This window comes from Meriones unguiculatus, chromosome 4 (assembly GCF_030254825.1).
Source record: "Meriones unguiculatus strain TT.TT164.6M chromosome 4, Bangor_MerUng_6.1, whole genome shotgun sequence".
Classification (NCBI taxonomy): Eukaryota; Metazoa; Chordata; class Mammalia; order Rodentia; family Muridae; genus Meriones; species Meriones unguiculatus.
The window spans coordinates 39,373,551-39,401,201 of record NC_083352.1 but is presented as its reverse complement, the minus strand read 5'-3'; the positions used below and the strand labels follow the sequence as shown (position 1 = coordinate 39,401,201).

The following is a 27,651-nucleotide window of genomic DNA, read 5'->3' as shown; positions in this document are numbered from 1 at the left end:
CACCTCTCTCTCCTAATATTTACATGTAAATCTTTCCACAGCAGCAACCCAGCTCACAGGTACTACCTAGCTACGGATCCGGTCACCGGAGATTTGTACGTTTCTGATACCAACACCCGAAGAATTTATCGCCCGAAATCACTCACGGGAGCCAAAGACTTGACTAAAAATGCTGAGGTGGTCGCGGGGACTGGAGAACAGTGCCTTCCCTTTGATGAGGCCAGGTGTGGGGACGGAGGGAAGGCTGTGGAAGCGACACTCATGAGTCCCAAAGGTACTGGCGGTCATCAATTTAGGCTTTTCGTTTTGCTTTATTTTTTATATATAAAGGTGGAAAAATCCATCTAGTGCTTGATTGTGTCTGGTGCTGAGTCTAACGTTTTATCACCAACTATGTTCTGGAAAGCTACGCCACATCTAGTGTTTTAAAAGCCATTTAGCACAAAACTGCTGGAAACTTAAGTTGATTTTTACAGTGAATATGAGGTTCTTGACTTCTTTAAAAACAAAACTCATCATGCTATTTTTCCCCCCACTTTTCAAAGACTGAAGCAACCAGTCTATATTATTCAGGTCACGTCTTGTTAAACTTCAGATTCCTTCATTGTCCTGGAATCTCCTTGTCATGAACGAGTCCCAGGCCTCTGTGAAACCGTCACTTAAGCAGCCCCTGTTTGCTCTCACCCACTTCAGAGCTGTTCAGCTTTTGTCTCTATGCCATGGGAAAAACTGCTTGCCATGAGGAATCCGGGGAGGTGACGGGCTAAAATCCTGTGTGATAAAGGCTTTAAAGGAGTCAAGATTGAGTCCCTTGCTCAAGTATTACGCCATCCATCACAATGGGCTTTGGCTTGGAAACTTTTTTATTTTCATTATAACCAGTGAGGATTAATTGAGCAGGGGCTGGAAAAAAAATATTTGCTATACTGAATTATTCATAATGGCAAGTTTCATTGTAAGAAGGTCAGCTAAACACTAACCTCAGCTCAGATCTGTCTTTGTTGGAAAGAATGTCATGACTATAAGCCGACGCTAACAGAATCTAAGCCTTTTTCTGTAATGTATATAGCCTACCTTGGGACATTAAATGTTATTTTGTATTTGAAACTTACAAGTACTCTACCTTTGAGGTTCCTACACTTGGTAGAGACTCTTAGAGATTTGAATTCTTTATTGTGTTCCTTTATTTACTTAAATGTATTTGAATTGTAAATGTGTGTGTTTTTTCATGCTTTAGTAGGATTTTCCTATCATCAGTCTTACCTGCTATATACCACCCATTTTATTATCAGGGTTAAGTTTTGAATTTGTCCCTGGGCCTAAGGATTTGATCAAAAGTAATCATTAAAAAAAAAAAAAAAAAAGTAACACTTAACTTCTCTTGGATAAAGGAATGGCGATTGATAAGAATGGACTGATCTACTTTGTTGACGGAACCATGATCAGAAAGGTTGATCAAAATGGGATCATATCAACTCTCCTGGGCTCCAATGATCTCACGTCAGCCCGACCTTTAACCTGCGACACTAGCATGCACATCAGCCAGGTAGTGGATTAAGCCAAGCTGTTTGTCTTGCTTTGGAGTGACTCAGTTTGCTCTGTCAGTGATGCATCTGTCTCTATTTGCCGGTGACGGCACCACATTAAGCTGTACCTCTCAAGCACGGGAATGGTTAGGATAAAACTGTTCTGTTTTAATGTATATTCTGCAGTTGATGAATTCTGGGAAATACAGAACAATTAGCGCTAAGAAATGCTAAGCATGTGTAATAAAATTCTACTAAAGTAGCAGCATGCAGATACTCCAAAAAGAACAAAACAGCTTAAATCCCTAATCTTTTGATTGCGTGGGCTCCTTGAGTACGAGGGAAAACACACTATGATTAGTCCCAAGAGGCTTATATTTAGAATTAGGAACTTAACTATTGGCCTGATTGAGAACACAATAGAATGCTAATGTGTTCGCAACCTCAGAAGCCTTGGTACTTGGCTGTTGTTGCTACTACAAGGAGCATATGTGTTCAGATCTCAGCAGTATCTGCCTCACTGCATAGAAGAGCATTTGCTCTCTGGCTGTAAGCAGCAAACCTTTCCATCCACTCACTGCATTTTTAAATTAGATGTTATTTCTTAACATTCATCTCCCCTCAAAAATTTTAGGTTTGTTTTACCATGGCTATTGAAATAAAAACAATTTTAAAACAGTTTATCAAATTAAAGCTAATTTCCCTAAACGGTCTAATTTACTCTGCTAGCAAATGAACTGCCCTGTAGTAACTGACTAACCAGGTCATTTCTTTCTTTATTAAGGTACGCCTGGAATGGCCCACTGACCTTGCCATTAACCCCATGGATAACTCCATTTATGTCCTGGATAACAATGTAGTTTTGCAGATCACGGAAAACCGCCAGGTTCGCATCGCTGCAGGGCGGCCCATGCACTGCCAGGTCCCTGGAGTGGAATACCCCGTGGGGAAGCACGCGGTTCAGACCACGCTGGAATCAGCCACCGCCATCGCTGTGTCCTACAGCGGGGTCCTCTACATCACCGAAACTGACGAAAAGAAAATTAACCGGATAAGGCAGGTCACAACAGATGGGGAAATCTCCTTGGTGGCTGGAATACCTTCCGAGTGTGACTGCAAAAACGACGCCAACTGTGACTGCTACCAGAGCGGAGACGGCTACGCCAAAGACGCCAAACTCAATGCACCGTCCTCCCTTGCCGCCTCTCCAGATGGCACGCTGTACATTGCAGATCTGGGAAATATCCGGATCCGGGCAGTGTCAAAGAATAAGCCCTTACTTAACTCTATGAACTTTTATGAGGTCGCCTCTCCAACTGATCAAGAGCTCTATATCTTTGACATCAACGGCACCCACCAGTACACCGTGAGCTTGGTCACGGGTGACTACCTCTATAACTTCAGCTACAGCAATGACAACGACATCACTGCCGTAACAGACAGCAATGGCAACACCCTCCGAATCCGAAGGGACCCCAATCGGATGCCCGTCCGGGTCGTGTCTCCGGACAACCAAGTGATATGGTTGACCATTGGTACCAACGGGTGTCTGAAGAGCATGACCGCCCAAGGATTGGAACTAGTTCTGTTTACTTACCATGGCAACAGTGGGCTTTTAGCCACCAAAAGTGATGAGACCGGATGGACCACATTTTTTGAGTAAGTATATGGAAATTTGACTCCGATTATAAAATATCGATATCATAATAGAGTCTCTAATGATACTTCATGCTTAAGGACTGGAAGGAAGTCCTAACGTTTCCATAATTTTTAGGTTTCTCTTTGGAAAAAAAAGAAAGGCAAAATTCTGAAAATTAGATGCAGAGCCCTGGAAGAGACCCATACATGTGAAACTCCTCAGAGATTAAATTTCATTTAGCTCCATGGTAAATTTGCCTCTCCTTAGGAACTGACATTTTGCCCCGAGTACACTTAGCAGATTAGCGACAAACCTTTCAAAGGACAATCCGTAGCTTTGGTTTTAGGCCTAAAGCCTCTGGGTTTGGATTTGCCTAGTTGCTAAAGCCAACTGTGATAGGAGGGTTTTGTTGAAGGAAAACTTTGAAAATCATTTCCAGTGAACTTGGCTGCTTACCTCAGTTATTCTTATCAAACAGGGGGCTGTTTGATAATAAGATGTTATTCTTATCAAACAGGGGGCTCAGCTTTTCAGACTCATTTCTTGGACAAAGATAAACTACACTTTAAAAGGACTTTGCCACCAAATGCAAATCAGGAAGTTGGCCACCATTTGAAGGCATGTGAGGAGCTGAGGGGGTGCTTAGGAAGCCAGGGCATTTGTGTGAAGAAGTGACCCAGGCAATATGTTCTCTGGTCACATTTTCTGAGGTCAGTGAGAGTGAAATGAAAATTAGCTGTTGCATATTTTATGCTGTGTGTGCTTTACAGTGAGCGCTTGTGTGAAACCATTTTCCATGGCTTGTTCACCTGACTAACGTTGGGCAAGCGATGAGGGGAGATTAGCTGCACTGAGATGACTTGTTGGCCAGTTCCAACCAGTCCTTGGCATGACTATTTTGAGTCCCTTAGTGTGATTTTTCACAGTGATATGCTGAAGCATACATCTTTTCTCCAAAAACACACCTCTGAAGTCACCAGAAAAAGTTATCCAACACACAAATATTTTTCATACAACTTCTCGGGAATGGGTCCTACCCAGAAAGCTTTGTTCTCCTATAGTTCGAGCGGCTTTTCTTTTTTTGACAGGTTCCCTTTTAATAAAACGAATGTTCCCCCAGCAGCATGGTTTTGTCAGAGGAACAAACCTTTTCAATTGAATTACATTAAAATTCTGTTCTTAGCATTCCTTTTCCTCATTTCAGGATCGCAATGGGAAAGGAATAAATTGGGAGCTAATGGAAGGTTCTTCCTTTGCAGTGCTTTCAAAGTGATAGCAGGCTATGCTGCCATAGAGGGAGAAGGCAGGGAGAGAATGTGCAGCCATTAAACAGGCCTGCGCAGGAGAGCGCGCCTCATTAGAGGGTCCTCGGAGATGGTGGGGCCTGGGGTAGGGTTTCTCTTTAGTTGAAAGCAGGGAGAGAGAACGGAGGCTGAGTTTCCAGTACTGTCTAAGACTCAGACTCGGCTCTGTGGGCCATTTTTGAATGTGTTCTTCCTGGATCCAAAATTGACACTGCACAGTTCTCCATGTGGTGACTCCCAACCTGCAAACTGGAAGCTGACAGGAGGTTTACTGAGGTCCACAAATTCACCCCAGCTTGGAAAATCTGAGAAACGGGCACACTATATTAGTGGGTTAGATTCAGGGGAGTTTGAACAAATTTGAGGGTTTTTTTTTTTTAATTTTTTTAAAGAAAAGATGGTGCACCAAAAAAGACATACTTCTATTTAAAAAAAAATAACCTTTGGCTGTCTCAGACAAGGACTGTCATGCTTTTCAATCACTTGCCCCTGGCAAGGCTGCCTGGCCAGGCCAGAGGACGCACTCAATTCTAATTTGACTTGATAGGATAGGATGGGGGTGGCTCCCCTTTTCTAAGGGGGAGGGGACATGGGAAAGATGGAAGGAGAGTGGTACCAGAAGGAGAAGAGAGAGGGAACTACAATTGGGATGTAAAGTGAATTAATTAAAAAATAAAATCCCACTGGGAAAAACAAATAGCCTTTGAGAAATGAAAGCGCTTTCAGGAGTCAGGGGGTCAGTTGGCCGGTCAGTCCTGTGAATATGATGGGAAAGCATTGTTCTCACCTTTCCCAGTGCTGCGACCTTTTAAAACAGTCCCTCGTGAGATTATCTCCATTGCTCCTTCATAACCGTCACTTTGCCTCTGTTTTGAGTTGTAATGTAAATGTCTGATATGCGGCATATCTGGTAGAGGACCCTTTGGAAGGGCCAAAACCCACAAGTTGAGAACCACTGTTCTGATAAGTCATGGTCACGTGTTCACCAGTACAGACTCTTCACACGTCACATTTGTGTGGCCGTTAGAAGGTATAGCTAGGAAAATGTCAGCAAAAGTTACCTATTTCGGAAAATGATTATGAGACTGTTTAAGCCATGACCACACAAACTCTCTCAGGTATATCTTAAGAGTATATTCGACCAAACAATATTTGCAAATTACTGTTCTTATAAAATTAACAGAAGTTTTTGTTTAAAAAAAAATGTAACACGTATGTATGATCCCAGCACTCAGGAGGATGAGGCAGACTGAGGGCTAATGAGTCCACCCGGGTGACACAGTGGGTTAAAAAACCAGAATGAGCCATATCGTTAAACCTCATCTCAATTTTTTTTGAAGTTTTGAAAGCAATGTATTATTTTCCTCTCCATAGTCTCAGCAAAATATATATGTATATAATTTTAAAAATCACCAAGAAGTATGTATGCTTTAAAAGAAGAAGAGAAAGCAGAAGAAAAGAAAAGAAAAAAAAAAGAGTATCTAAAAGTGGTAAACCTAAGGACTCCAGAACTGCCAGGCCCAAATGAGATGATTCTGTATTGTTCTTACTCTGTACATGCTTGCAAAAGGGGCAGCTTCTTCCGAGGCTTGACCACACAGCAGCAGGCTTGTCCTCTTGGACCAGGCCTCCAGGACCCATTCTCATAGAAGAGCGCATTTTCGTCTGTGAGCCTTGGAGTGGAGAAATGGGTAAATCTCGGCCCTACTTCAACTCATAGGCGCCTTGGCCAGTCTCTCCTCACTGTAGCCTGGCCTCCACCGGCGACTGTTGTGCGTGCCCTAGTAGAGGATGGGACCTCTGAGTCCCCAACAAGATGATGCTTTTTTTTTTTAAGAGTTCACCTCTGGGCTCTCACGGGCCAAGCCACTGGTGGGGCCATAGGATGTAGACAATTGTATGATGGCAACATAAGGTGCTATTTCTGAATTACTTAGTCAGGAGTGATTGAATCCAAGCTCTGTCTATCTCTGCCTCCAGCGTTGACCTTGGCTGTCTACTGCCTGTTGACACCGTCTCTTGACCAATGTCTCCATCTGCCCACCTTGCAGGTGCCTCAAGTGCTGTCCATCGTGCTAAGCTCTCTTTGTTCTCACACTTACATGGTCAGCAGAGCTAACTGCATCCCAGCCACCGAGAGAGAGAGAGAGAGAGAGAGAGAGAGAGAGAGAGAGAGAGCAGCAGCCTTTTGCTGTTACTTTATATTTACCTACTTGTCTACAGGGTAGTCTGGGAAGGCCTCTTCTTGTTAGCAGCCATCTTTAGCTGCACTGGGGAAAGGGGTACATGAAGGAACAATAGTGTCTGCCCTATGTGTGTTCCTCAGGGGACTCGGGGAGCCAGCCAGTCTGCAGTTGCTAGCCCAGAGCCCTGCCCTTATCTCATACCCAACTGCAGGCCTTCATGCCCCTCTTCCTCAGTGTCTCAGTCTTGGCTGTGTTAACCCTTCATCTTCCTCTTGAGACACCAGCCTATGTTCTAACAAGGTCTTTTCAACACAGACCCTTGTAACCTATAGAGAGCTAGGTCCTCGGGCCTTCCTCTGCTTTTATAATTATTAGTGTACTGTTGCCTCAGTAATATTCTGATTCCTGTTTTTGTAGTACTGTGTGTCTAATTCACACATTGAAAGATGCTTGTTAAGTTCATAAAAAAAGGGATTTGATGGGTTTGACAATGGCCAGGGTTTTACCAAAAACCACAAGGAGATTGTAACAGGGGGAAAAAACGTTGCCAGCTGAGAAACATGTTTTCTGTGACTTTGACTACACCAGTCTCTTAAGCTGGTAGATGGTCTATAATCATCTTTGGCATAAATACCTTATACAAAGAAATGGCAGCTTTCAGTCCAAATCCCCATTTGTTTATGGCCAGATTCTCAGCTAGCCTGGTATCTAAAAAGGGTTTGAAATTCAAGCTTTTATCAAATAGAAACAGATGGAAGACCTGGAATCAATCAATTTGCCTACTGTAAAAATATGGTTACCATAGTTCCTGCCAAAGAAACACTAACGGAGGGAGAGTTCGAGTAACTTACCTAGCATGTTTTCATTGTATTACTTTTTGTTGTTAGAACGAACTTTAGTGTGCCATTATTAGCGCTTTGCAGTTCTGGTGTGAGTACAGAGAATGCAATCTGCTGACTCCATTGTGGTCCCACAACCCACGGAGCGTTGCCGTTCACACGGTGCTCCTCGTAGTTTCTTTGTTGGAGAAAGATTGGAGGCAGAAAGCCAATGGTGTAGGTGGGTGGATATTCATTTATCGAGCAGAGTCTGATGAAAACCTAGAGCTGGCTCTCCCCAAAGCACCTCTGAAAAAAATACTGTATAAATGATCTCTTCCTCTCTGGGATGGTTCAGACCCCTGCAACAATCATTAATACAGAAAATGTCGATATTTCTCATTTCTCTTGTCCATCTTTTGATGTTTACCCAATAGTCCTTGTTGGCTCACTTTCTTTTTCTTTATAAAATAAGAACTTCCTCAGTTGACCTTGTTACTTAAGTAATTGAATGGGAAAAGTAAAGACTTAATATCAGCAGCATTTTATTCTGAAATACCACTTTTAAGGAGCCAGGCAGCAAGAACTATGTATATAGCTGGTCGCGGTGGCATACCATCATAATCCCAGAAACCAGGAGGCAGAGGTAGGAAGATTGGGAGTTTCAGACCAGCCTGGGTATAGCAACAGTTCAAGGGCAGTTGAACTACGTAGCAAGGCCCTGTCTCACAAAAGCAGGGGTCAGGGATGAATTCACGGAAAGACTGCTTTCCAAACAATGATAGGCTCTGGACTCCTTCCCTGTGTGGCAGGGAGCAGATGAAAATTTAAAAGAAAGCTCTCCTCCAGCCAAGCAAAATGTCCAAAGGGTAGAAGGCCAAGGGGAAGGTGATCCCAGCCCCAGCCATTGTGAAGAAATAGGTGGCCAAAAAGGTAGTGAATCCTATTTGAGAAAAGGGCTAAAGGCCTTAGCATTGGATGGGACACCCAGCCCAAAAGAGAGATCTCACTTGCTTCATCAAATGTCCCCAGTACATAAGGCTGCAGTGGCAAGGGGTCCTCCTCTGTACGCGGCTCAGAGTACCTCCTGCCATTAACCAATTCACCCAGGCCCTGGACCGGCAAATTACTACCCAGCTGCTTAAGCTTGCCCATAAGGACAGGCCAGAGCCAAAGCAGAAGAAGCAAGGGCTGCTGGCCCGTGCTGACAAAAGAGATGTCCCAACAAGAGACCACCTGTTCTTCCATCAGCAGCCAATACAGTCACCACCTTGGTCAAGAACAAGAAAGTTCAGCCGGTGTGGATAGCCCCGGATATAGACCCCATGGAGCTGGTGGTCTCCCTGCCTGCCCTGTGTCACAAGATAGGAGTCCCCTACTGCATCATCAAGGGAAAGGCCAGGCTGGGGCTGCTGGTCCCCAGGAAGACCTGCGCCACTGTTGCCTTCACACTGAGTAACTTGGAAGACAAAGGAACTCTGGCTGAGCTGGCGGAAACTAGCAGAACCAATTACAGTGACAGATAGAGTGAGGTTCACCACCACTGGGGAGACAAAGTGCTGGGTCCTAAGTCTTTGGCTCACGGTGCCAAACTGGAAGAGGAAAGCTCTGAAGAACTCGCCACCAAACTAAGTTAAATGTACACTGCTAAGTTTTCCACACATAAAATACAATTACAAAGTTATCCTCCAGAAAAATTAAAAAAACAAAGCAAACTTTTTTTTTCATTCAAATACGAGTACAGTATGTTGTACCTGATACCAGAGACTCCAGGGATGGGGAGGGGCTTTGTTTCCCATCCCTAACTTGAACATTAGCCACCAAGAAGATAGCCAAGTGACTCTAATTTCGTGGACATAGGAGGTTTCTCAAGGACAAGAGCCTTTGCTTCAAAAACTAGACCTGCAGCAGTTTCTCTCCATGGCTCCCGTGGTTGTTCTGTCCCTACCTTGACCCCTTTTAAAAAGCAGCCGGTATTTATAGACGTGCCACTACAATGCGGTGTCTCATGGCTTTCGCTCAGCATTGATGTCTCAACTAGCCTGATATGTCTCGGGGTGGGGGGTGAATAACTATCTAAAGTGGTTGCCTCTGAGCTCCTCCTCTCCTGACTCAGTGGTCAGCAGGAAGAAGGCCCACGTTGTGACCTGATGAGCCTGTGCACTGATGAGCCTAGTTTCATGCCTTAGCCCTTGAGAGGGTGGGGTGCAAAGTTTCTCTTTGTAATCCAGGCTGATGTGGAACTTGCTCCGTAGACCAGGCTAGCCTCATAGAGATCCGCCTGCCTCTGCCTCCAGAGCGCTAGGATTAAAAGCATGCACCACCACACCCGGCAGCCTGCCTGAGTCTTTAAAAACAATTGCCCTGTCCTCTGATTTCTTAGCTAAAGTAATTCTAGAGAGACCACAAAGATCTCACCTACTAAAAATGTATTATTTAAAAAGCTCATACCCAAAGCGAAACCTTAGTTCTTACACATGAATGCACACAGAAGCAAATCCAGTGTATGGAATTGGGCAATGGAATAAATTATTTACTGGTAAATGGCATTTCACAGCTCTCTGCCTGCTTGCCCACATGAAATACAAAGGGTTTGGGCATGTCTGCAGGCGCTTCTTCAGGGTGAGGTAGACGACGTCTGGGAAAGCTATGAATTCTAGCTGATGGGCATGGGCACGGCAGCGGGTTTGCGGCAGTTTTCCTGTCTTGGGAGCTTGAATCTTTGGAACTGTGTATTTGTGGAGCTGAGGTTGATCTTTTGTGAGCCATATTCAGATTTACAGAGCAAATAAATGAGTTTCCGCATTTCCCCATTTATGTAGGTACGTATGGGTCTCCAGCCTCTCATTTGGGTTCTTTATTGTCCCTCATTCAGGCTTTGCAATTTCAGAATGAGCTTCTGAACCATTTCTTTATAATGAACCTAACTCTGTGCCCAGCCCACCCACCCCACCTATTCTGATACCCTAGGAGAGTACAGGAGAAGGGACCTCAAAGAAGAACGGAGTATAAATGCTAGCCAGCTATGGTACCCTTAGGGCACTTTCTAATCCAAAACAGTGTACAGAAGGCACAGATAAAGTAGGAAAACTCAAAGGTAATTATTCCAAATTAGAAAAGATGCGTCCTTTGCTTGTTGACACCGAATTGGCTGCTATCACCCAACAGCGGCGTCCTGCTGGGCTTTTGCACAGGCGTCCCTCTGATCGCAGCTGACACAGAATTGATCAGAGGGAGCTTCCTCCTGGCAGGATTGAGGATAGACCCTCCTTTGAAAAGTACCTGACAAACCACAGGTCTTTGTTATTTCTGTCCCCAAACTGCATTAAAAACTAAGTCCCTGTTTTACAAATATGCAACTTACAATGGCCCTCGGCATTTGCCAGGTTCTTTCTTCCTTTGTGAAGGACAGCAGTTAGGCATGCAGGACCCACTTAGGAGAGATTTCATCAGCAGATCACTGAAAGTCAGGGAGAAATTCTGACCCTGCTTTCCATTGTTTGCTGTTTTGTTTCATTCTCTAACAGGTTTGCTTTAATTTTTTTTTTCTTTAACTGAAATGTGCATCCCAGGAAATCAGTGAAAACTGTGCAAGCAGTTAAATAAAGTAGCTATGGTACATTTCAAACATTCACCTACATACTATAAAAGGGAATACTTTGATTGATATTTGATTTATCCCAACTCCATTCTGTAGTCTAGATTTAAAAAAAAAAAAAAAAAGTTCTGTCAAGTCCCAAAGGAGAAAGAACAAGAGAATCATACGATATTCAGATTTTAAAAAAACAAAAACCAAGCAGGCACAGTAACCAGCTTTTCAGAGTCTTGGTGCATCAGCTCTAATGCAGCAAAGCTATGCTAACTCTTCCAGCATGATCCATTTAGCAAATTAATGTTCTTGAGGTGCTAAATTGCTCCATAATGGCTCAAAAATGGGTAATTCAGCCTCTAAATGTGGACTTCCTTCTTTCTACATTAGCAAAGTGCTCAAACAGCTTCATATGGTACATCACCAGCTTCCCTTGCAAAGCAATTATCAGATAATTTACCCAAAGACCAAGACACGCACTTGTCATTCTAAATGATCTAAATGAGAAGAAGAGGTTCTCCTGTGGACAGATCAAGGAGAGCTTTCCCTTGCTATTGTCACGGAGCTAAAGTTGACTTCTGAGAATTTTCTAGAAGTGTGCATGATGTCCAACTCATGCTGTCCTGGGACAGTAAAATGAAAGCCTGTGTAGAAGCACTCGCTGCTTCCAGTTCGCCCTTCGGCTTTCCCAGTAGATTGTTGCTATTAGAGAAAGCCTCTTGTTTTTATGTCTGGGCCCACGAGCCATCTCTAGGCGGCTCGTGAAGACATTACATGTCTCTACTCTGGAGATCAAGAAAGGGCAACCACAGAGAAAGAGATTTGAGGACTGGAGCATCGTCTGCGTGTTTTGGTCTTCACAGCATTCATCCAATCCATCATTATTGTGGCAGCTTGTCAGCGCATGTGTCTCAAAACTGATATCTTAGACTTCAAATGCATCCCAATGTTCGGTCAGCCTGTGAATCTGAATTGGGGACACATACAACAGACAGACAGACAGATGCTGGTGTAAACAAATATTATTTTGGGCCAGCAAGGTGACTCGGTGGATAAAGACTTGCTATACAAGTCTGATGCCCTGAGTTTGGACCTAGAGCCCATGTAAAGGAAGAGTGAGAAAAATGAGTCAACAAAGTTGGCCTCTGACCTGCACACATGTGCCAGGGCATGAGTGCTCAGGCATACACATAAAAAATTAAAAAATAATTTTTAGTTCTTGTTTTTAAAAAAATAAGAAGCATCACTTTCCAGTCCTACCTAAAAAGAATTTGAGTTTTCTTCCCTATTTAAATATGTAAGGAAGGAAGTTTGATATAAATTAAAATTTTTTCTTCATATTTAGGCCTTTTGATTAAAATGTATAAAAGACTCAAAGGCTAAAAAGCATTGTTTTTTTAAATAAGAAATAGATAACCAGTCAATTTAAGCATGTAATGAATGTTAGTTCAGCATCAGATGAAAGACCACATTCTATGTCAAACTCACAAAGAAAAGAAAAAGCTAGGTTCCTATAAAGACAAATATACACCTGACCAGAAGTTGGGAGACAGTACTTTACTCCCGGAAGAAGCTATGGTAATGAAATTCAAAGACTGTTGTAATGTAGAAGAGCAACACAGCCCTCTAATACTTCCATCTAATACTTCCGTCTACATGAATAGAAATGCAATAGACTGTTCCGATAGAAACCAGAAGGCTAACTGAAACCTGAAGGGTAGTCACTATCAGGCACTTATTTCTAATTTTGGGTAAGTGAGCTAGATTATGGACAGCAGTTTCTCTTCACTGAGATACTCATTCTGTGCCTACTCGGGTCCTCTTGATTTTGTTAATAAAGAGTTCCCTTTAACGTAACTTTCAAGGTTACTCTCAGAAAGATGTCCTCAGAACCGTAGTTAGCCCCATGGCGGGTATGTCCCACCTGACACTACCCTTCTGGAAATGCTGTTTTTAAAGAGTAGTTTTGCCACCTCAGGAAGAGGAAAAGCTCTTCAGTGCCGTGTTACAACAGCAAACAGATCAGCAAAGCATTCACTGTGTCATACCTCTGACATGGTAAGGTGAGAATATGCTCCATGCCCTTCGGTCAAGGAACATTCCCTACTTACCGGCTACATTCCTGACATCAGACACATATTCGTTCGATATGAATGATGGCAGGCACAGACTCGAGTGCTGGAGAACAGGCGAGTCCAGCATGTACCGGACAAGTAAATGTGTGTAAGTGTGGACAGCGTTACTCAGCAGGCAATGCAGGCGACCAAGATGTTCATCCTTCTCGCCCTCATCAGACTGGGGACAAGAGTGAGGCAAGGTATACATCTCCGTTACAATATGTCGAAAGATACAGATAAACGGCAGCAGGAAGTCAGAGAGTGGCAGACGCAGGCTAAGCCTTGACTGGGCAGGCTGAGCGTGGCAGGATTTGGACGAACATGCATTTTAGAACGACTAGAACATGAAAGGCTGCGTGGAGACACTGGAAGATGAGACCAGAAAGAGATGTCAACAGGGCATTGTTCTGCTCAAGTAGGGCTTAGATGCTAGGGACCTAGACTGCCTGGGGAATCCTCCACGCCGGGTAGAAAAGGTGCAACGAGGGGTGATTTACTGGGGAAACTACGGTCAGTTTGGTAACTGTGTGAGCATGGACCTAAGGGAGAAAGGTAGATGTTCCAGGGAGTAAAAGAAAGTTAAGAATAAGAAACAAAGGACTGAATCCCCACCAGGCACTAATTACATACTGAAATGGATTAGTCGCCATGAGGTGAGTAGATGGGACAGTCTCTGGTGAGCTCCCTGTCTTCACCACAGGGTCGGCAGAGGAGAGAGCAGAACACCAGAAATATGCAGGCGTTCACATTTGGAAGTTAGGAATGTAAGTCCCTTGGTACTGTGTAACATGTGATCAGGAGATCTGTCTAGGAACTTGTCTGTTCAGTTCTTGGAAGACTAAGACAGGAAGACCATGAGTTCAAGACCAGCCTGGGGAACTTTGCTGGCCATGGTCTTAAAAATAATAATAGAAGAAGAGAGAGAAAGAAAAATACTGGATAGATCATAGGAGGAAACCAGTGCTTGAGATGTGATGTGGGAGCCGACATGGGAATGAAAGAAATCAAAGTGAAAAGGCGCGTAGAAGATCTAGTTACTTGCCAGTGGCTGGCGAGGGTGCTGTGAACCTCCAAGGGAAGTCAAGGACCCACCTTCTTCAACTCTTCTCTCTTTGCATGTGATACTGTTTTCTGGTTTTGTCTTTTATGTATGTGCTTGCATGCTCATGTATGTGCATGCAGGTTCAGAAGTCAGAGGACAACTCTTACAGCTAGTTTCCAAGAGGTGCAACCCCACCCTGTTTTCTGAGACAGGGCTTAGAGACCACCCAAGTAGACCAGGCTGCCAGCAAGCCCCAGGGTGCTGCCAGCAAGCCCCAGGGCACTGCCATCTCCAACTCTGCAGCCCTGGGACTGCAAACAGCACACGGGGTTACAAGCAGTCTACCACCTAACTTTGTTGTCCTGGGGCCCAAACTCAAGTCCTCAGGCTTGCTTGGCGAGCACTCTACAAACTGACTTATCTCCCTAACCCCTCTATACTCTTTTATCCTCCCCGCTTGTCCAAGGTCCACCATTCCTCTTCCCTTCGGAAATTTAAGAGTATTCTGTTTCCATCTCGTATTTTGTGAACAGGCAGCATAATAGTCTCAGTATTCACTTTTTTTTTTTTTTTTTTTTACTTTCCAAGTCTAACTAGGACACTAAACAGTAGTGTAGCGTGCTGCTGTCTCATTGGCACTCCCAAGCCAGTGGCTTGTCATTGGTTCCCTGTGCCTTTTTTTTTCCCTACTCTCTACTTGTCCTTTTCTTCTTCTTCTTCTTCTTCTTCTTCTTCTTCTTCTTCTTCTTCTTCTTCTTCTTCTTCTTCTTCTTCTTCATCTTTTTCTTTTCTTCCTTTTCTGTTCTTTTTTTTTTTTTCCTTTCCTGTGAAATAGCTTTGGTTGACTGGGAAAGGCTGCGGACTAGACTAAAACCCTCGACTTGGGTACCAGTTTTGTCACTCCCAACTGTGATGTTTGGCAAGCCGCAGAACTGCTCTTATTTACAAAATGAAGAGGTTTCTTAGTAATGAAAATTTTCTTCTTGCTGTAACCAATCTGTGATTCTTCCAATTTCTCTTGACCTCTGTCAACACTTACCCAGAAGAAACATTTACTGAAAGTTACCAAATTTCTTTTGCTGAAACAATGATACATATTACACCTCTGTTGAGCCTAGAATTTTGTGTATTATTATGCTGGTGGTAACAACAGCCACTCACAGTGATAAATGAAGTTGCTTTGTAAATAAAATACCTACCTTAAAAAAAAAAATTCCCTCACAATCCCAACCTTTTATTTATTTCCTGTGTGTGTGTGAGTGTGTTAGAAAGAGAGATAGAGCAAGAATACAAAGAAAAGAAACAAAAGAGGATGAGTTTGTGCTCTGTCCATTTCTAGAACTGGTGGAATACATCCAGGATAATGAAGGCATGTGTAGTTCTATAGAGCAAAACTTGCTCTTGATGAACTATCTAGCAAGTCTACATTTCAAAACCTACATAAATGTCCATGTTCCTCAGCCAGTGCACAATTTTTTTTTCAATGCAGTTTATTCAGGAACCTTGAACAATCATCTGACCCTGGGGAAAGCCAGCCCACAGCTTAAATAGCCTCTGGGTAGCCAACCCCAGCGTGCCACGTGGGCAATGCAGATAGGTCCACATACATGGAAGCAAGCCAGATCCTCAGCCTTAGCCAAATGTGGAATTGTTCGTGACAGAGAGCACTCACCATCGGGAAGGTGGAAGGCGGAAACCAGCTCCATCTTTAAGGCATGGCATTCCGCAGCTCTCTACAGTTCCCCCTTTGATGCGAGGCTAAGCACTGCACTCAGGGTCAGCCACTTTGGACCCAGAGAAGAGCATGTCTGATTGCATGCGGGTTAATGCCCCAGGTCCCGCCTCTGAGAAAAAGGTATCGGTCGGGTCTGATGCTCTTTGGGTGGATGACACCTAAATGAACATCAGTACAAAGTCCCAATTTATTTCTAATATCAGAGATCAGACCTCTACTGTTGCCTGATGCGTCTAAAACAAAAAGGGGGAACAATTTTAAAGGTGGAAGGGGACTGCACAGAATCCTTTGAACCCCTAGGGGAGCTATTTCTGGACCTCCCTGGTTAGGTGACTGTGTTTCAAGGCCTGTTCATTATCACTCTCAGTTCTTCTATACAGGTTATGACTATGCAAAAACAAAGGTATTGGGTCACCTTTCTTGAATGTGATCCATGAAAAAAAAAATTCTGGGCCTGTCTTTCACTGTGCACCACGTTCAGAAGGGCAAGGCTTGAGGGGCAAGAGGGAGGCCTGCCCCTGTCCACATCTCCTGAACTCATGCTCTCTGGAGAGTTCAGGGGAAAGAGAGAATGGCAAGGTGCCCGCAGACCGCCGCTCTTTGAGATTTCATGGAACAATCACAGGTCATACTCTGTCCTTTAAGAGAGACCTTCTAAGGAAACTCAACCAAGCGAAGAAATTTAAATTGGTGTAGCCCACCCTTTCCTGTCTGTTCACGTCCCTTTTTTGAGGTCCTCTCAGCACTTGAAAGAAAATTCGTATGAAAACCAAAAAGCACATTCTTCTGTCTTTCTTGACTTGCTCTTCCCTGTCACTTTGATAATAGGTACCAAAGAGAAGGCCCTGTCATCTTGAAGTCACTTGATTCCTCTGCTTATCATGATGGGGTTTTTCCTAATATTGTCCCGATTTTTGAGGATTTCCTATTGGCAGCATTGCCATGGAACTCAAAGAAATAATAATTTGTCTCTGAGATAATTGTTAAGAAATACTTATAAGTAAAATCTTGAGCTTAGTGTTTCCCATCACATTATTATTAACATAAGAATGCCAAATCAGCCCACCAAAGTATAAGTGACTTCCGTTCTGGTTTTGCTGTTGGTGTACATGTTCATCATGAAGAATGAGGATCAAGGAATGACTTCTGCATTCATTTTTAGTACTGAGTGTAGTAATTTTGTCACTTATCATAGCGATGGGTAGGTTGTTTTTAAATTTCAGCTATAGAGAAAGCATTGTCACAGCATGTGACAACCATAAGTAGATTTCCTTGTTTTTGTTTTTGTCTTTTACACATGTAAAAAGAAATTTAAGCTTTTAAATATATAAGATGGGGCTGGAGAGGTGGCTCAGCAGATAAGAGCACTGTCTGCTCTTCTAGAGGTCCTGAGTTCAATTCCCAGCTACCCCATGGTGGCTCATAACCATCTCTACTAGGATCTGATGTCCTTTTCTGGCCTGCAGGTATACATGCAGAGCACACATATATGTAAAATAAATACATCTTTTTAAAAAAGATGTATGAGATGGACAGTGAAAAAAAAGGGCACATGAGTCTTTCAAGGGCACATGAGTCTGTGACTCAAGACTAAGAGGAAATCCATATACCTACCAAGAACGAGGGAGGATAAGAGTAGAGGACCCTGGGAAGATGAGAAAGACCATCTATGACTATACTTGAACATTCAACTAAAGAATCAATTCATTGACATTAAAGTCACTACCTAAAATTTTTGGAGAACTGCAAATGGCTTCCACTTGAATAAATCTACAGTATCAGTAGTCTCTTGATAAAGACTTGTGAAGAGTGTAGCTTAGTCAAAGTTTCTTTTCAATGAGAATCTATTGAAAATGTTTAGGCGCAGGATTATTATAATCATAGTGGTTTTAGAGATTTACCAGTAAGTGTGGGGAGAGGCAGGTAAACCAGTTGTCAAAGTCTAGGGCAGCTGTGGGAATGGAAATAGAAGTATGTGAAAGATATTGCAGAGGAAGAAGGAAAAGTTGGGTGCTCTGTGTCTGGGAATGGGAAGGAAAGAGACTTCAACTCAGGGTGAGTCCATTTGAACTGAGGATGACGGAGGCTATAACTTTGAGGCATTTACTAATAATCTCGATGCCTAGGAAACACAAAAGGAGTTTTGAAAATACTCTACAAAAGCTAACGTAGCAAGTCTAGGCAAAAATGCAATCAAAATTAAAGTCAAATAAATATACAACCATAAAAAGGGTACCCCCATCAGTGCAAGAGCAAAAGGTCAGTAAGAGCCTGAGGGAGAGTCTCTTTTTCCCAAACAGAGTCCTTTGTGAAGAGGGGTCAGCTGGGAGCAGAAAAGAATGTGCTGTGTGATGAATCTGGAGCTGTGAGGCTTTGAGCAGATGAGTGGAGTAGTGTACACGAAGTTGATGGTCTATTCAAATTCCCTAGAGCCTGTCGCATTGTAAATTCAAAAGGCTAATAAAAGAAAAAACTACAGCTCTAATATACAAGTTGGGGAGGTCTAGTGCACTGAGGCCGAGCCACAAACATCAAGCCGAGCTGCAAAGCTGTATAGGAGCTGTGGCAATGTCCAGCAGTATATGGATTACATGGAAAGGTCTCTGATCACCCAGCGTCAGTGTGTTCCAGTTGGTCATTGCTGGTACACTGTTCTTTTTTTTTTTTTATGTAAAGAAGGGTTGAGGGTTGACCATCATTTCTAGTAATACCTGAAAATTCATTTTTGATAACTGACTTGTCTGTTCATTGCGCCTCCTTATCCAGGATCCTCTGGTCATTTTAAAGTCTCGCTCAGCTCATTTTCATTTCTGTTGACAGAGGTCCTATAACCTGTTGCAACGTCTTCACTGGTTTCCACTGAAATGAAACACTAAATAAGGATGGTGAAAATTCTTTTCATAATGCTTTGGCGAGGGTTCACAACACAACACCCAATGGCATGGCTTTATCATTCTGAGTGCTTTTAAGTTGAAGGAGGCTAGAAAAGACCTGGCTGTTCCTCACCATCCTCTCTTCCTCCCTTCACTCCAGAAGCATGTCATAGAACCTTGAATTCCTCTTCCCTAAGATAGGTCACAGAAACTGGGGTTCCTCTCCTCAGAGTACTGAAAGGGGTACCTCTGTCCTCTCTCCTATTAAATTAGGCCACAGGACCCTCATTCTAGACCCTACTTAGGGGCACCAGGTAGAATCTGAACAAACAGGCCTTGTTACTCTGGTCCCTCCACTCATCACCATCTGCTCATACATGTCTTGTCCAATCCTGTCTACCCAGCTAGCCCTGCTTCATCCAATGTAAAAACAAAGTATACACATGAGTTGTAATAAGCCATCCCCTGTATTAAGCAAGGTACTGCAGTACATGCTTCCAATCCGAGTCGGGCCTTCTGACCTACTATCTCTCAACATCAAATTAGGCCTTTTCTGTCTTCGGTGGTAAATACCCTTTCTTTATGGAATGGTGGGGGCAACAGATGTTGGCTCTCTGCCTAAAAGCTCTGCATTGCTTCCCGTGTTTAGTGTGACCAGCAAGTCTAGGGAGCTCTCTCTCTCTGCCTGGCCTTGTCACCCCTTAGCAAACTCCCTGCAGTACCACCAGTCAAGTCTGCCTTACTAAAAAAGGTTGCTTTCTTTAAAGCCTTCTTCTGCATCATCTCCAAGATGGAGCCTGCACGAGGCCTGGCTCTCCTGCACAGTTCCACTGCAAGTACTCCCAGCCTCTGAAGGAGGATCAACAGCTAGCTTAGCTTTCTTCCCAGTACTGATTTCAGTGCTGGATATCCAAGAATCCCCTCATACCCTCAACTCCTCTCCCTCTCCCCCAACCACTCCTGATCTGCCTGTGAAAACCACTATCCGCTCTCCAAGCCTGAGAGCAGAGGCCATCCCCCTCAGGGAAGTCCTAGCAGGCTCTTTAAGCTGGAGCTATCTGTGCTTACGTCCTAGTCCCTGTGGGAGATCCCTAGTACCCACAGGGCACTCATTTGTTAGGAGGCAAACTTTGACACATGTGACCATTTTGTCTGCTCTGTGGCTCCTCAGTACCGTTTCTCCGTAACTTTCACACTGGAGAGTAATCAGAAACTGATGGGGAGACAGCTAGGAAGACACCCTGAGGGCTATTACTCATTCCTGGCCTTCTGTCTTGACACACTTTAGTCCTGTTAACGGCCTTGACTTTGATTTAGCCACTTGTTGGCAGGCGCACATTCAGAATTTCCAGGGCCAAACTGTTAAGTTGAGCCATTGAGAAGGAGCCAGCTTATCCTTAGGTCATTCTAACTTTACCACCTCCAAAGGTTACTTGTGTTTTTATTTCCCAAAGTACCAAAGGCTAACAGGTTGCCTCCTCAGTGCTCGGCCTCCTGGGCTGGAGCCCCCACGTGCTCTACTTCCTATGATAGAAAATGCCTGCCCAGCAGGAAATGGAATGAGTGGTAAGCCAGTGAAAGCATCGAGTCAAAGGTTGGCAAAATGCTTTCTGCAGGAGAAAGGTGAAGTTTCTGCCCGAGATTGAATGGGGCTGGAAAATACAAACCAGCAAAAGGGCAGGTCAGCGGCTGTGAGCAGGAATGAATCAGCTTGCTGCTGGCGAGTAGACTCATGCACAGTTCTCAACTTTGAATCGAGCCCTGTGATTTACAGAAAGGATAATGGGTCCGAGGTCAGGTGCCCAGCGGTTCGAGTGATAGCTCAGCCAGGAGAGCTGAACCAGTGATTTAACCACAACCACGTTGTCTTTATTTTTCCGTCTACAAGATGGGGGAAGGCTAATGCAGTGCAGAATGGCGAGAGCATTCAAAAGGATGTTAATATCTAGAGGACTTGGTCGCTGTACGCAGTACAATGTGATGCAGGAATTACACCGAATGTAAGCCTCAACTTGAGAGTGATTTTGCTCCTAATTCCGTATCCCCGCCTTGCCATGTGAATGAGCCTACCCATGCTTGTTTCAGGATCAATAACGTCTTCAGAAAAGCAGTGACAGCAGTAAACTCTTTTGGATTTCTTTCATTTATGCCTTAATGTGCTCGGGGCGTTGGGATTTCTGGGGAGGGGAAGATGTCTGCTTTGTTTCCTCGGCTCTGCCTTTTCAGAGTCCAAGCAACGATGCCACTTAATGGGGCGTTTGTTTCTCTTGTCCTCCATCTCTCCCCACTTCCTCCTGAGTGCCCATCGCCACCGCTGGCTGAGCGGCGTGGCGGACTGTCAGAGCACGTCAGTCAAACCGGTGCTCTCGACGACACTGACCCCTCGGGGTTAATGGGTCAGCCCAGCACCAGACACTGAGCAGACCTATCTTCGCCATCTTGATTGCTGGGAATCTCCCAACCGCAAACAACGCTTGCGTGCTTTTTCTACCCTGCTTTCCATATGGCTCTGTATTTATACCTACCGTTATAACTTGATGTTTGCCCACCCCCGATCATTTTTGCCTTCCTCTAAAAACATCCATTCTCCATTCTCTTCTGAGCTGGTTACAAGGAAGCTTCTGGAATTTCCATTGAGAATTTTGACTTTGTTTTTCTCCATTAAGACGATGTGGTCGTCTTTTTAAATTTTTCTGTGGTGATGTCACAAATGAAAAATTCAGAAAAATTCAATTCTCAGTCAAATGTTGCTCCTATAATATATTTTATATATGCTAAAAAATAAGCATGTCATAAAATATCAAAGAACTACTGTATGTCATCTCACTAAATATATAGTAAGTCACCTGAGACAGTAACAGTATAGATGAGAGAGGTTAGGGGCTGGAAAGGTGGCTCAGCACTTAGGAACACCATGTCCTCTCTTTAAAGGACCCAACTTCAGTTCCTAGCACACACGTAAGGAAGCTCGGAGCCACCTGTAACTCTATTCCAGAGGAATCCTGCAACCCCTTCTGTATTCTGTGGGCACCCTCATGCACGTGCACCTAATTAAAAGTAAATAATTTTTATTGTAGTATTTTTCAAGAAAGGTTATCACCATCACTACCATGGAAGTCCTAAGTTACCAGAAATTACATCCATCACTGAGAAATTTTAAGTCTTTAGGGCCATTAGTCCAGTTTAGTGACAGATACCCGATGTTTCACTAGGTTCTGGGTGCCAGCCCTCAACACTGTCCAAAAAGGCAGAGGCAGGCATCTGTGTGAGTTCGAGGCCAGCCTGGTCTACAAAGCAAGTCCAGGACAGCCAAGGCTACCCAGATTAAACCCTGTCTCGAAAAATAAACAACAAACTAAACCCAAAAAAGGGCTTTTTTTTTTCTTTCTAATTATTCTGTTGGAAAATGTGTCAAGATGCTAAAATAATGCTGTAAACGTGTGTGAAGGAGGGACAGGTGTGCGTGCTGCATACTCACGGAGGGCTTTAAAAGCAGGGAGCCCTGAATTACGTCTACTTTGTGGAAAATATGAAGGAGTACTCAGGAATTTAATATCAGCAAACATGTTCCCTTTGAAACGGCAAATTAGATGTGCAGGTGGGTTTCGGTCACACTTCAAAGAATAAAATGCTGAGATGGAGAACTATTCTGTTTACTCTTGCTCTCACCGGTGAGGTTTTTCTATGTTAAACAGGCTTTTGATTACTTCAAAGCGTGTTTGAAGTCCTCACTCTGCATAGCTCGTGCACAAAGACAAATACCTCTCCAAATTTGTGCTGCTGACACCGGCGTGCCTTAAATGTGCGGGTAAAAGGTGCCTGTCGGTTCCTTGTTAACACCACGTGATGCCTCTCTCATTCAGCTACGACAGTGAAGGTCGCCTAACGAATGTCACGTTTCCGACGGGAGTGGTGACAAACTTACACGGGGACATGGACAAGGCTATCACGGTGGACATTGAGTCCTCCAGCCGCGAGGAGGACGTCAGCATCACTTCAAATCTGTCCTCCATCGACTCTTTCTACACCATGGTTCAAGGTAAAGGCAAAGCATAAATTCAGATGAATAACGAGTGAGTCCGTACATATACATACACACGCGCGTACAGTGTGTAAAGTATTGTATAGTGTATAAAATAGCACACACGCATGCACGCCTGCGTAGAGTGTATAGAATATTGCCAACCTTGGAAAATATCTTTTTCAATTCTTGTTTAAAACAACTGAATTCCAGCTCTTGATGTGTGTCGTCCTACCAGGCTTGTATCACCCAACGGTTTTCGAGGGAACGCCCTCGCCTCTGCCTTCTCGCTGTGGTAACTTGAGGTGTGTGGTGCTGTAATCCATTACGATGTAGTATTTGGAGCCACATGTGATAGCAATTTTACCCCACATCCCAAGAAGATATTTATATAATGTCTGAGCCCTGTTACAGCTTGAAATAATTACGAAATCCACACTAAACCTGTCTCACTTTGCTTGGGCTTGGTTTGGATTGACTTGTTTTTTTTTTTGTTTCTTTTTCTCTTTCTTTTTTTTTTTTAAAAAAAACTTATCCATCAAGAGACCTCTGCAATCATCTAAAAGTAATATTTCTTGGTTGTATTACTTCTACAAATGGTCCTATATTGTTCCAGAATCTTTCACTGAGACAGAGACACTAGTCTTTGATATGAAAGGGCTTTTTCTACAAGACATTAAGTGGATCCCTTTTCTGGTAGATCTCCCCCCAAAAATAGTCAGTTTTGGGGAGAATACTACTTTTCATTTTGGGTGTACAAGCTATGGATACTGATCTTTCCAAAGTGTCTTTGACAAAAGACAACAGAGTGTACGCAGGGGAGGGGACTCCTCCAAGGCCTGGAGGCGGACACCCAGCCTACTCAAAGACAACATGCTTGGCCTATGGCAGATCCCAAAGAAGGTGAACGGTCACTGACACTTTTCAATTCTCCTAGAGTTGTTCACCTTTGGTGTTCAGCCAAAACTGGTAGCATGAAATCCCAGGAGTCCACGCTGTCCTCTTAGTCTTGGGAAAGGCATCTGTACTTATCACTCTGTTCTGTTACTTATATTACGTTACTTGATTCATTATTTTATCAACACCGTGATAAAACATGGTTTTAGACCGTGTTTGCTTACCCATGCAAATGGAAGAAGAGTCTCTTACCTTAAGGAAGGCCATGAGGGGAAAGGGAGAGAAGGAGAGAAACAGAAAAAGCAGGAGGGGGAGAAGAAGATAGGTAGGTGCCTGCCCCCAGGTTACTTTGCGGCAGCCAGAGACTCCAAATCTAACCCCACAAACTAAAGACCAGGCTCCCAACAACTAAATCCTTTTTGAGGGATCACTTGCCGTCCAGACCATACAACGTCCCGAAGGGCCTCTTTTGTTTGTGCTTGGGACCCGTTTCGGCCTACTGGGTCTCCTCCTCCAGCCTCGATAGGAAGGTTTGCGCCTAGTCTAAATGCAGTTTGTTATGCCATGTGCAATTGATATCCCTGGGCGGCCTGCTCTTTTTTTTTTTTTTAAGGGAAACTGAGGAAGAGTGGATCTAGGGGAGAAGGGAGGTGAGTGGGGGAGAGGGACTGAGAGGAGTGAGGATAGGCGGAACTGCACGCAGAATGTAATGTGTGTGAAGAATAGAAATTAAAATTAAATATATGTTATGTGAAAAATGAAAAAAGAAAGCAAAAAGGATCTAAGTCCACCTCAATATTTTAGAAATATTTATCAGTTCTGAATGCACAAGTGTCAGATATTTAACACAGATAGGACAGTTCACCTTTTCTGCTTTTCTTTTCTTTTTTTCAGACCAGTTAAGAAACAGTTACCAAATTGGATACGATGGCTCCCTGAGAATCATCTATGCCAGCGGTCTAGATTCACACTACCAGACAGAGCCCCATGTCCTGGCTGGCACCGCGAATCCCACCGTGGCCAAAAGAAACATGACTCTTCCTGGTGAGAATGGACAGAATCTGGTAGAATGGAGATTCCGAAAAGAACAAGCGCAAGGCAAGGTCAACGTGTTCGGCCGAAAGCTCAGGGTAAGCAATGCTTAGCGAGGGAGAGGGGGGTGGCCAACGCTGGGCTGCGCCCAGCACCGCTCTGTGTAGACAGTCCTGCCCGGTCAGGACTCGCCGCTTGCACCCTTATCTGTCTACACTGGGTACATGTCACAAATCGTACCAGCCATCTGAACCCTGAAAAGACGAAAAGGGAAGTCCCCCCTGGGAGGTTGACGGATTGCATGTAACGCAGTCTCTGGCTGTCACGTGAGCCTTGCTTGGCTAATGTCACCCTAAGAATCTTAGGACCATGATCTTCCTCTTGCCGCTCTGTGAGCAGCAATCAGTGGCTTCTTCCTGCATACGTGGGGATAAGTTAGACCTGCCTTAAATATTGACCGTTTTCAAAGTTACAAAGACGATGTTGAAGGACACAAGCCAGCCATCGAGAGGTGTCTTTCTTTGCAGCCTCCATATGTTTGAACTGCGGTTTGGGTGTATAGTGAGATGTCCAACCTCAGAACCTCTATGCTGTCTCTTCGAGATTCAAAGAAACCCCACCTTTCATTCGTTGTTGTTGGTTTTTGTTTGTTTGTTTGTTTGTTTGTTTTAATAAGAAATATGGTGTTTCTCATTATGCCGGTGTAATTGAGCTTTGCAAAATGGTCTCTGCATTTACTTGTTGGGTGCTTTTTTTTTTTTTTTTTTAATCACTCTTACATTACAAGCCAAATGCATCTGGGAGGCAAGCTGTGATTTATGGTAGCTATTTGGTAAAGACAATGTAGATTAAACACTGAAGCACAGGCTGCAAGAAATCACCTTCAGCCACAGTAAGCTGATCCTGATTCATTCTTTATATTAGCAAACAGAGTTTTAGTTTATCAGGTAAATGTAGATAATTCTCCCCAACATTACTTTCCTTGCCATTAAAAAAATAAATAAATGACTTCAAATCAAGAAGCAGGAACAAAACATGAAGCTTGCTGGTAATTCCCCTCCGCTCCAAATGGCTAAATTATTATCCAGAGGGGCCAGCATAATTTACCTTGGCAATTCTTCAGGGTGAGAAGCAGCTCCTAAATATTGCTTCCGGCTATTTCCAAGAAATAGAAATGAAATTTCTAAAAGAATCAGTGGATCAAACATATACTCTATGTAGCTGGTGGATTATATTCTGATTGCAGTCAATCACAAGGCTCGTGTTTGGGACCATAGCACATGGTCTCTGGAGCCAGGTCTAAATGCAGCCACCTCCTCCCTATGCCTGACTCCAGCCAGCCCCAGTCAGTTTTGGTAGAGATGAAGATAAGGGTGGGGTCAAAGTGAAGCAATGGACAGAGAAACACTCCACGTCTCTGCTTGCTGAGTCTCCTGGGTCCGTGGTCTGTTGCCAAGTGAGCTTGAGTTCCTGCCTCCCTCTCCCTGAACCTAAGAGTCAGTGGCCTTGTTCATCTGCAGCTGCCACTTCCTGTATCAGCCCGAGCCCTCCTTCCTCAGCCACTGCAAATGAGCTTGCAGGCTTTGCCTTTCTTACTCAGTGGTTTCTGAGTACATATGCACCTTAGTCACAGAACACACACAAGTCACAATCTCACACATATACTCGAGTCACTGATACACACACAGATACACACAGGAGTCACAGACACAAGTCATAGGCCTACACACACACATATGTATACAGGAGTCACAGCCTCACATAAACACACAAGTCATAAGCATACACATGCACACATACAAAGGAGTCACAGTCTCACACAATCCCATGAGTCACAGGCACAAACACACAAAGACACACACACAGTGGGGTCACAAGCACACCACTCCTGACACAGTGGCCTTCATCAAAAGACACAAAGAACTCTACTTCAGTTTGGGCTTTCCCAGCCCTGAACACCAAAGACAACATAACACTTACCTAGAATTAAAAAAAAAAAAAAAAACAGGTTTTGGTCTCTGGCTCCACTATCTTTAAACTGTTGTTTATTTTATTAAACTGGGAAGTTTTCATGCAAGTATTTAATGTGCTTTGAGCATACCCCCCGCCCTGACCCAAGCCCTTCCCAATTCCCATTCCTTCCCATCCTGTTCATGCCCTCTGTTTCTCTAGACAGCTTCACTTCTACTTCAGTGAAATCGCTACATCCATGAATCTATATAAAAGCTAGAACCATAATGGAAGAAAAAAAAATGTGACATTTTTCTTTTATCTTTGAAACTGACTAGATTGACTTAATATGTTTATCTCCACTTGTGTCCTTTTTCCTGTGGAAATATGGCATCATTCTTCTGGCTAAAAAAACAAAATCTCATTGTGTAAACACTACTCCACATTGTTATCATCCATCCCTTTGTAGCTGCACATGAAGACTGGTTCCATAACATACCTATTATGAGTAGGACTGTAGTAAATGGGACCAAATAGTTCTGCGATCATGAAGTACACGTAGCCAACAAACACTTGAAAAAAAAATGTTCTGCACTAGCTGTGTAGTTTTCTGTTGCTGTGATTAGAACACCATGACCAAGGCAACTTAGGAAAGAAAGCATTTAATTTGGAGCTCATGGTTCCAGGCGGTTCGGGTCAGTGACCATCATGGCAGGAATCGTGGTGGAAGGCAGGCATGGTGCTGTAGCTGAGAACTTAGCATTCTGATCCACAAGCATGAAGGAGAACGAGGGAGCTAACTGGAAAGGAAGTAGGCTTCTAAAACCTAAAGCTCACCCCAGTGGCACACCTCCTCCAACGAGGCCACGCCTCCTAATCCTTCCCAAACAGTCCCGCTCACTGTGGCCCAAGCCTATGAGGG

At 43.8% G+C, this 27,651-nt stretch overlaps 1 protein-coding gene across 19 annotated transcripts in view; it reads left to right on the top strand.

The window, feature by feature from the left end:
* Nucleotides 1–27,651, top strand: part of Tenm3 (teneurin transmembrane protein 3) — a 2,741,632-nt gene that overhangs the window by 2,692,198 nt on the left and 21,783 nt on the right. For 17 of the 19 annotated variants that reach the window (XM_060381770.1, XM_060381769.1, XM_060381774.1 and 14 more), the window contains 5 exons: nt 42–274; nt 1,392–1,546; nt 2,311–3,185; nt 22,693–22,868; nt 24,642–24,877. In XM_060381770.1, the coding sequence (XP_060237753.1) occupies nt 42–274; nt 1,392–1,546; nt 2,311–3,185; nt 22,693–22,868; nt 24,642–24,877 (1,675 nt within the window). The remainder of the gene's footprint in view (nt 1–41; nt 275–1,391; nt 1,547–2,310; nt 3,186–22,692; nt 22,869–24,641; nt 24,878–27,651) is intronic. The other 2 variants (XM_060381766.1, XM_060381773.1) reach the window with 1 other exon arrangement.